Source organism: Lepidochelys kempii, chromosome 13 (assembly GCF_965140285.1).
Source record: "Lepidochelys kempii isolate rLepKem1 chromosome 13, rLepKem1.hap1, whole genome shotgun sequence".
Lineage (NCBI taxonomy): Eukaryota > Metazoa > Chordata > Testudines > Cheloniidae > Lepidochelys > Lepidochelys kempii.
The window spans coordinates 38,811,767-38,821,942 of NC_136392.1; the positions used below are offsets into that span (position 1 = coordinate 38,811,767).

General features: G+C 58.2%; 1 gene segment (V, D, J or C); it reads right to left on the reverse strand.

Annotated features, from left to right (window-relative positions):
• Positions 1-1,841: 1,841 nt before the first annotated feature.
• LOC140896784 (immunoglobulin heavy constant epsilon-like) lies at positions 1,842-7,085 on the reverse strand. The segment is given in 5 exon segments: positions 1,842-2,182; positions 2,511-2,834; positions 6,119-6,433; positions 6,736-7,032; positions 7,076-7,085. Coding segments are annotated over 5 exon segments (1,287 nt in total).
• Positions 7,086-10,176: the final 3,091 nt, after the last annotated feature.

The following is a 10,176-nucleotide window of genomic DNA, read 5'->3' on the forward strand; positions in this document are numbered from 1 at the left end:
CTCAAGTTGCAGTGGGGGAGGTTTAGATTGGATATTAGGAAAAACTTTTTCACTAAGAGGGTGGTGAAACACTGGAATGCGTTACCTAGGGAGGTGGTAGAATCTCCTTCCTTGGAGGTTTTTAAGGTCAGGCTTGACAAAGCCCTGGCTGGGATGATTTAACTGGGAATTGGTCCTGCTTCGAGCAGGGGGTTGGACTAGATGACCTTCTGGGGTCCCTTCCAACCCTGATATTCTATGATTCTATGATTCTATGACTGAGCTTTCTCTCAGCCAAGCCGCACGCTCTCTTTCTCTGTGTGCCCTTGCACGGCCCCCAGGATAACAGCCCTAACACTGCCGCTGCAGGCTACCCCCTCTTTAATGCCAGGTGCGAGCTCTGTGCTCGGCACTGGTGGGTTTGAGCCCTGCGCTCGCCCATCCAGCCTTGGGGCTGATACACGCATGGGGGGGAAGGTGTGTGAGTGAGGGGCTGGGTAGGAGATGGGACTCATGTGGGGGGCCATAGGGGTATCTGCCTCACCTTCCCACCCCACTGCCTGGGCCCCCTATGTCACCAGAGCTAGTGAGACTTTAACTGAGTCCCTGCTAAGTGTCCTCTCCAGATAACAGCCCTACTACTGCTGCTACTTTGTAGGGACTGAGTCCCAGGAGCTGATCCCTGCTGTGAGGTGTTTGCCTGATGTTGTCCTATCTCCCCCTCCCCAGCTGCCACTGAGGGTGAGGGGTGGAGGGAAACCCCTTAGCCTCCTAGCCAGCAGAGGAGGTGGATGTGGGAGTCAGGGTATTTTAATTACCTTCCCACCACTGACTCTGTCTGGAAAATCCCCATGGGGCATCTGCTCCTCTCTGAAGTGGACGGGGGTGTAGGGTAAATCCTGATCCTGATACAGTGCCCCTCTGGGTACACATGGGTTATAGCCTAGAGAGGATCTCGCCTCGGTGAGATGCCAGGGATGGCTTGGCCATCCACCGATACACCTAGCCACCCAGCCATCCCACGCTCCATCCATACTTATCTCTAACCATCCTCCATATCTTCCATCCATCCATATAGATCCTTACCCATCCATTCTCCTACCTCCCCTTTCATCCATCCATCCATCTCCATCATCATCCCTAACCATCCACCCATTCATCCTCACCCATGTCTTCCATCCATCCATGCAACCCCATCCACTTATCTATCATCCCTTTATATATTATCCATCTCCAACCATCCATGACCATATGTCTCTATTAACACACTCTCTGTGATATCTGTTGGTCTATTAGTCCTTCCCTCTCAAGTATGTATGTATCCATCTAACCATCTCTCTGAACATCTGGCCTTCCTACTGACCTGGGCTTGGTCATGGGCTCTGTAGTATGTGTGTGTGTAACTGTCCATCTACCCCCCTCTCCATCACTGCTTCTGTGTTGTTTTTGTATCCATGTATCTACCCATCCTTCCTTCCTATGGCACCAACCCATCCTTCGTTCCATGGCATCAAGCCGTGTATTTAGCAATCCTTCCTTCCATGGTATCTACCAATCCTTCCTTCCATGGCCTTTACCCATGTATCTACCCATCCATCCATGGTGTATATGTATCCACCCATTCAGGATCTGGGAATTGGCATCCCCAGACGTGTAGCATCTCGGCTTCTCCCAGCCTGCAACCTGGGACCTTGTCCACCTTGGGCAACCCGCAGATTTCACCCAGTGACACCACAACAAGGAGACCTGGGGGTGAGCTCAGACTCGTTCTGTTTATTCATTTGTTGTCATTGCGGGCACAGAGATTATTTACAGGAAGTTGTACTGGACAATACTAGCAGTGGGGCTGGGAGGAGACGTCTTCATTTACCAGAGACTTTGCTGACGCTGCGTTGGGTGAACTTCATCTGCAAGGCTTCGTGGATGACCATGCAGGTGTAGGTGTCCCCGCTGTTCCAGCTGGCCTTGCTGACTTTCAGCTTGCTGTAGAGGAAGAAGTTCGAGTCGCCGGCTCCGTCCTTGATGGGCTGGGTGGTGATGTATTCCATGCTCTCGTCGGGTTTGTGGTTCTTCATCCACTGCACCGAGATGTCCTCGGGGAAGAAGCCCCGCACCAGGCAGGTGAGGCTGACGGAGTCGTCGGAGCTGCTCAGCTCATCGTTGTGGGGGCGCAGGAGGTAAATGCCTGGGCCAGAGCGCCTGCCTTCGGTGCGTGGGGACGGAGGACACAGGGGAGCCATGCACATCACTCAGCTGGGCCACGCGGGGAGAAGGAATGTGTGTGTGTGTGTGGGGGGGGGTAGAAACATCCCCTCTCTCCTCCAGGATGGAGGGGCTGGGGACTGGGAGCTGGTAGTCCTGGAGAGCAGGATGGGGGATAGGATGGTCTCCATCTCACGTGGGGATGCAAAGGGACCCAAGGCTGGGATCCCAGGTTGTTGGGGGTTGGGGCTTCCCCTTAAGGAGCATCCCTCCCTGCTGGGGTGGGGATAGGGGAGTCTCTCCCCTTAGGGACCCTGCTCTCCTCCTACCTGGCTTCTTGGACATGGATTTGATGAGGGGCGAGGGCAGCTCTGAGTGCTCCACTTTGCAAGTGAAGGTCTCTCCGGCATCCCAGTCGCGGGTGAAGATGGGCATGGAGCTGGAGGCTGTGAAGGTGCCGTTGAACTGCTCCCCGATGTCCAGGCGATCAGGGCTAATAGACTCTGGTTTCTCCCGGGACCAGACCACTCGTAGGCTGGAGTTGCTAGGCAGGTTGACCACCAGGCAGGTGAGCATGGGGCTCTGGGCCACATACAGGGCGGCGGGAGATGGGGGTACGAGGACGACCTGGATGTTGCTGGGAGATGTTGTTTCTTTTGGGGACAGGAGAGCCCAGATCAGCAGGTAGCCCTGGGTTCCCCTGCCCAAGCCCATCCCAGTCTCCTCTTCCCCCTGGAGCCCACCCTGGCATCCACCTCCCCAGAGGTGGATTTCCAGTAAAACACAGGGTGCCCTGGCAGAGGGCCCCTCAATGACAGGGGGCCCCAGAGCCAGGCAGCTGCGAGGGCAGAAGCTTGGTCCTGCCCAGTGGGAGATTTAGAGTTAATGGGGCCCTGGGCTCAGTTTCATTTTTGGGGCCCCTCCTTGGGACCCAGCCAAGAAAAAGATCATTCTCTCTTATCCCCCCACCCCCATTTCTCATTCTTGTTTTCTTCACCCTCCTCCTGTAATTAATAGGAAGTTGTGATGAAGCAGGACTGTTCTTAATGTTTCCTCTGAATATTGTGGGGGTGCCTCAGTTTCCCCTATGCAGTTCTTAAGTATCGAGGTGGTGGGGTAAGGGTGTATGATCATTGCAGAGCCCTAGAGGGCAGGTGTGTGCAGGGGTCTGGACACAGAGAATGGCCGACACCCTGTTTCCTGGCAACTGGTGGCCTGGGCCCTTCCCCCCTGCAAGGTGAGAGCTAAAGGGTTGGAGAACAAAGGAATCAGGTGGCCTCCTGGCCCCGGAAAGGGGAAAGCCCAGAGGAGGAGGGGCTGGAGGGAGTTTCAGTTTGGGGCTGGCTGGGACATGGAGTGAAGTGCAGACGGGGTTGTCTGGCTCACTGCCCCCCAGAATGGACCCAGCTGAGGGGTCCCTTCTCTGCACCTACAAGCTCTGGGTTAGACCATGTTCCTGTCGTCTAATAAACCTCTGTTTTACTGGCTGGCTGAGAGTCACGTCTGACTGCGGAGTTGTGGGGCAGGACCCTCTGGCTTCCCCAGGACCCCGCCTGGGCGGACTCGCTGGGGGAAGCGCAGGGAGGGGCAGAGGAGGCTGAATGCTCCGAGGTCAGAGCCAGGAAGGTGGAGCCGGGTGAGCTGTGTGTCCTGCAGACAGGCTGCTCCCAGGAAAGCGACTGCCCCAGAGTCCTGCCTGGCTTCATGGGGAGCAGCTCCGGAGCATCGGCCGGGGACTCCGGGACAGAACTAAATGAACATGAAGTGAGGTACCTTGACTGTTGTTGTTGTCGAACTTATTTTCCCACAGACCACTTGAAAATCACTGGGAGTCTCAGCGGACACGTAATGATCTTTCCAAATATTGCGTGTACCGTTCGCTAACGATTGTAAAGCGCTTCGGATAAGAGCCCTTTGTAAAAAAATGTAAGAAAAGGTGGGGTGAGGGGTGTGGCCAGGAGTTAGGGTGCGGAAGGGGCTCAGGCATGGGGTGTGGGGGGCTGGGAGGGAGTTGCGGTGTGGGAGGGGGCTCAGGGTTGGGGGTACAGGGTCTGAGAGGGAGTTAGGGTGCGGGAGGGGGCTCAGGGTTGGGGGTATGGGGTCTGGGAGGGAGTTAGGGTGCGGGAGGGGGCTCAGGGTTGGGGGTGCAGGGTCTGGGTGGGAGTTAGGGTGCGGGAGGGGGCTCAGGGTTGGGGGTATGGGGTCTGGGAGGGAGTTAGGGTGCGGGAGAGGGCTCAGGGTTGGGGGTGCAGGGTCTGGGTGGGAGTTAGGGTGCAGGAGCAGGCTGGGGGTTGGGGTGCAGGGTGTGGCCAGGAGTTAGGGTGAGGAAGGGGGCTCAGGGCTGGGGCAGGAGGTTGGGGTGTGGACCAGTTCCCTGGGGAGCTCCATTTGGTGCGGAGGGTGGGGGTGGGAATGTGGGGGGGTTCAGGAGTCAGGGCTGGGTGTGTGGGGGTGCTCCCAGCCCCCTGCCGGCTCACGGGGGGAGATGTGCGGGGGGAGTGCGGCAGGCCCGAGCGCCGACAAACAGCTGTTCGGGGGCAGGGGCAGCGCTGGGGAGGGGCAGGGAAGAGGTGGGGGAGGGGGGAGCGTGATGCCGGGGTGGGGCGGAGCCTGCAGAGGAGCCCCTGGAGCCGGCAGGAGCAGATGCGGATTGACAGTAAAACACAGGGGGGGTCCAGGGCCGGGCAGCTGCGGGGGAGAAGCTTGGTCCCCGCACTCCCCCTACACATACCCCCCCAGGCCCTGCCGTGAGCCGCTCGGGAGAGGGGACTGGGAGCACCCCCATGTGCCAGCCCCCTGCCCTGATTCCTGGACCCCCCCCACATTCCCACCTGCACCCCTGGCACCAAATGGAGCTGCCCCAGGTAAGCGCTGTGCACCCCAACCTCCTGCCCCAGCCCTGAGCCCCCTCCCGTGCCCTAACTCCCTCTCAGACCCTGCACCCCCCAGAGCCCCCAGCCACCTGCCCTCCCTGTCTCCTGCACCCCCCCCACAGCCCCCAGCCTCCTGCCCTCCCTGTCTCCTGCACCCCCCTACTGCCCCAGCCTCCTGCCCTCCCTGTCTCCTGCACCCCCCCAGCCCCCCAGCCTCCTGCCCTCCCTGACTCCTGCACCCCCCACAGCACCCAGCCTCCTGCCCTCCCTGTCTCCTGCACCCCCCCCACAGCCCCCCAGCCTCCTGCCCTCCCTGACTCCTGCACCCCCCACAGCACCCAGCCTCCTGCCCTCCCTGACTCCTGCACCCCCCCACAGCCCCCCAGCCTCCTGCCCTCCCTGACTCCTGCACCCCCCCCACAGCCCCCCAGCCTCCTGCCCTCCCTGACTCCGGCAACCCCCACTCCCTCCCTGGCTCCTGCAGATCCCCACATCTGCACCTGCACTCCTCGCACCAAACGGGAGCTGCCCCAGGGAAGTGATCCACACCCCAATCTCCTGCCCCAGCCCTGAGCCCATCCCTCCCGCTAACTCCTGGCCACACCCTGCACCCCAACCCCCAGCCTGCTCCTGCACCCTAACTCCCTCCCAGACCCTGCACCCCCAACCCTGAGCCCCCTCCCGCACCCTAACTCCCTCCCAGACCCCGCACCCCACCTTTTCTTACATTTTTTTACAAATGGTACACGCAATATTTGGAAAGATCATTACGTGTCCGCCGAGACCCCCAGCGATTTTCAAGTGGTCTGTGGGAAAATAAGTTTGACGACAACACCAGTCAAGGTACCTCCCTTTATTTTCATTTACTTGCTATTACTTACAGGAGGAGGAGGAAGAAAACAAGGATGAGAAATGGGGTCGGGGCGGAGAAGAGAGAATGATCTTTTTCTCGGCTGGGTCCCAAGGGGGGGCCCCCAAAATGACGCTGATCACAGGGCCCCACTCCCTCTACATCTGCCACGGCCCCGTCTCTTCCGAGGCAGCCTAGTGGGAGTGACCGTCACCTTCGCACTTGCGGGCATGGTCCTGGTTTGTGGTCTTGGTGCCCGGGTGGTACACGTGGCAGGTGTACGTCTTGCCCTCCCGCCACTCGTCCTGGGAGACAGTGGTGTTGCTGCGGGTGCTGAAGGTGCGGCTGTCGGCGTCCTTCTTGGCAGGGTCGGTGTGACCAGGAAGTAGCCCACGCTTGCCGTCCACGAGCCATTCCACGCTCAAAGGCTTGGGGGAGAAGCCGGAGATGAAGCACACCAGCTGCACGGTGCCTGGCTTGTGGGTGCAGGACTGGAGGACTTCCACCTCGGGTTCAGAGTGCTGGACCTCTGGGAGAAGGGTGGCAGGGGTTAGTTTTTGTACAGACCCCTGCTGAGCCCCCCCACCTTGCTCCCTGCAGCACGGCGCCCCCGACGGAGCCCCCTGCCCCTTTTCCTCCACTGCAGCACCCGTCACTTCTCTCGGCGTTGTGTCTCTCTCTCTCCGTCCATCCACCCACCACAGCGACTCCCTCGGCTCACAGCGCCGGCAGGCTCCCATCCTCTCTCCCTGCCGCAGTCACCAGATCAGGGACCTGAGAGACCCCCAACCCCTCCCGTTCCCCCCTCGGGCTGCGCCGCGCCGTCCCTACTTGGGATTTCCTTGGAGATGCTGGAGCTGGTGGGCCGGTGTTGTACGTTGCAGCTATAGGTGTTAGACTCCCAGCTGCTGGCCGGGACGGTGACCTGGCTGCTGAGCGCGTAGAGGCCGCTGGAAGGTTGCAGCAGGGAGGGATAGGTCTTCACGCCCGAGGGGGCGACGCTTGGGCTCCACGTCACGGTGACCGGCTCGGGGAAGTATCCTTTGGCCAGGCAGCCGAAGGTGACCTGGGGGGTGTCGTCGCCGGTGCAGGAGGTCAGGGGGAAGACAGACGGGGCCGTGGGGCTGACTGCAAAGGGAGAGAGAGCGAGGCCATGAGACGCAGCCCCTACCCCGCTCCATGCAGCACGGGGGCCCTAGCGTGGCCCTGGGCCCAGCACTCAATGCCGGGGGAGAGCGTCCCCTAACGGAGCCCCACTCTGCTCCATTCAGCACAGCAGACAGCTTGTCGTGAGACTGATGCAAGGTCTGTGTGTAAGTGGGTGCCTGAGAGAGGCTGCCCCCGTCTTCCCGGCAGAGTCACAGAGTCACCAGGAGCAGGGCCCCCAAATCACTTAGTGCTAAACAGGCCCTGTCTGTGGTCGGGGGCCCCATTACACGGGTGCTGCAGGGAGACACAATGACAGACAGTCCCTACCCCAAAGAACTTACAGGCCAAATAGGCAAGGTAAAGGAAGGGTCAGAGGGGAAACTGAGGCAGAGGGCGAGGAAGGAACCTGGTTACAGCAGGTCAGTGGCACAGCTGGGTAGAAAACCCAGGAATTAGGTGCTGAAGTGCTCAAGTGGCAGAGAAATTCTCCTTGGAGAAATCACAGCGCCTGCAGCTAGAAAACAACCCAAGTTTTTGACCAAGGAACTGAAATTGGGGGACCCTTCTGGGCTCTCGGAAGAAGTGTGGTACCAGAAACGTTTGGGTCTTCCGGTCTCCAGCTGAAGACATGCAGAAGTTAGACCAGCAATTTTAGCTTGGGTATGAATATTAAATGTTATATTCTCACGAGGCTCCTAGGTTCACTGCCAACATCATCAGTCCCTAGTGGCCAATTAGTAATTCTGTTGCTCAAACACACGTTATTAGAGTCCTGGGAACTGACTTGAGACACTGGTAGGAAAGACTGGGACTGTCCAAATCAACCCGGGACATTTGGGCCCTTTGGGTTAGAGTTCGGATTATCATTATACATGGGGAGGAGGATTAAGGGTTAGGGTTAGGTGCTGGGGTTAAGGGCTAGAGGTTGCTGGGGTAAAATTAAGGGTGATGGTTTAATGGTGGGTCAAATACCTTTCCACTCTCAAGTTCTATTTTTGACATGTTGTGATTGGATTTCTAGCCAATTTTGTAGGCATTGATCCATCAGATTCCTACCGGTTGTGCTGTCATTTCCCAGAGGGAGTTAGTGAGACTCTTGGGTCCTATCCCAAGGGGCAGTTTGCCACGATGACTCATAATTCTGATGCTGGGATGCTTGATACCTCACTGGAAACATGGAAACCCTAGTGCTCAGAGGGAGAAGGTGGGGAGGTTAGGGTAAGAGCTGGGGTTATGGTTAGGGGTATAATTGGTCATTAGTACTTGTATCACAGTGTCATACTAGAAATCCTAATCTAGGATCAGGGACCCATCGTGCCAGGAGCATTACAGAGAAATAAGGATGAGGACTTTACTGATCCCAGGACCATTGCAGCCTAAACAATCTAAAGTCAGGGTTGGGGGCATCAGGTTGGGATGTTAGGGTTAGGCGTTGGGTTTGACGAGAGGATCAGAGTTGGGGAGTAGGGGCTAGAGAGCTGGGGTTCAGGATGAGGATAGGACTATAGGGAAAGGGCGAGGATTAGGGTGTTGGGGTTAAGGAGTTGGTGCATCTGTCAGGGGTAAGGACACTGGGGTTAGGATCCTGGTTAGGGAGTTAGGACAGAGTTGGGGGTCTAAGTAGTTGGGTTTAAGGTTTGGTTTAGGGTCAGAGTTCTGGGGTTAGAGTAAAAAACCTTCCCTCCCCCAAACTCAGTAGTCGACTGGTTTTCACGCCCCCTCGCGCACGACCTTTCTAGCCAGATTCCCACTCAAGAAACACTCATATTCTAACCAATTTGGATGAAGATTTTGCTGGACACTTTCCTAAACTCTACAGGAGAAATCTCCCAAGAATTTCAGTGGCCTCACTTTCTAGAAGCCCAAACTTGAGGCACCTTGGGGAGCAGTTACCAGGGTCTGCATCTCCAGTGGGCTTTAGCCGGAGACGTCAGAGCTCGTCCCCCCTGGAAAGGAAGCCAGACGCGTCTCCAGCTGAATGCGCCGCAAAAACGGAGCCAGTTCAACTCAAAGGCCAAATTAGGAGCCTGAACTCTGAGCTGTTGCCCGAAGAGGGGCTGCCAGTTACGTCCAGCCCCAGGCAGCCAAGCTGACATCTAGCTGTGCTGGGAACTCCCCACGCTCAGCCCTCAGCATGGAGCATGAGCACAGAGCTGGTGGAGGGAGGCTGGGACGGCTCAGAGAGACGTGTTCCTGCACTCGGCGAGTTGAGGGTTTTACCTCTGACAAGGGACATGGAAAGGGAAATTTATACCCCAGTTTAGAAAGTTTTTGGTAGCAAATATTTGCGACTGGGCTAAAGAGAGGAGACAACAAAAGCCCCTTAGAAACAATTCAGCTGTTCCCCCAAACCTCTAGTTTCAGCCCCCCAACCCTGAGCGCCCGACGTCTGCTTATGGCCTTGAGTCCTGACCCCCAGCTGCCTGCTAGCCCAGCCCTGGGCTCTCCCCAGACCTGCCGGTGCCTGTCACTCCCAACCCACAGCCCCTGCCAGCCCTGCTCTGCCCCACTGCCCTGCCGGTGCTCCTCACTCCCGACCCGCAGCCCCCTGCTAGCCCAACCCTGGCTCCCGCCCAGCTCTGTGGGGGCCCCTCGCACCTGAGCGGCAGCCCCTTCTAGCCCCGCTTGGGGCTCCCCCACCCAGCTCTGCTGGTGCTCCTCACTCCCGACCCGCAGCCCCCTGCTATCCCAGTCCTGGCATCCCCCTGCAGCTGAGCCGGTGCCTCTCACTCCGGACCTGCAGCCCCCTGTTAGCCCAGCTCTGGGCTGTCCCCACTTCTGCTGATGCCCCTCACTCCCGACCCACAGCCCCTGCTAGCTCAGCCCTGCCTGCCCCCCCCCGCCAGCTCTGCTAGTGCCCCTCAATCGTAACCTGCAGCCCCTGCTAGCCTAGCCCTGGGCTCGCTCCCTACAGTTCTTTCAAAACTGTTATCCGATAGAATCATAGAATATCAGGGTTGGAAGGGACCTCAGGAGGTCATCTAGTCCAACCCCCTGCTCAAAGCAGGACCAATCCCCAATTTTTGCCCCCAATCCCTAAATGGCCCCCTCAAGGATTGAACTCACAACTCTGGCTTTAGCAAGCCAATGCTCAAACCACTGAGATATCCCTACCCCCTTATC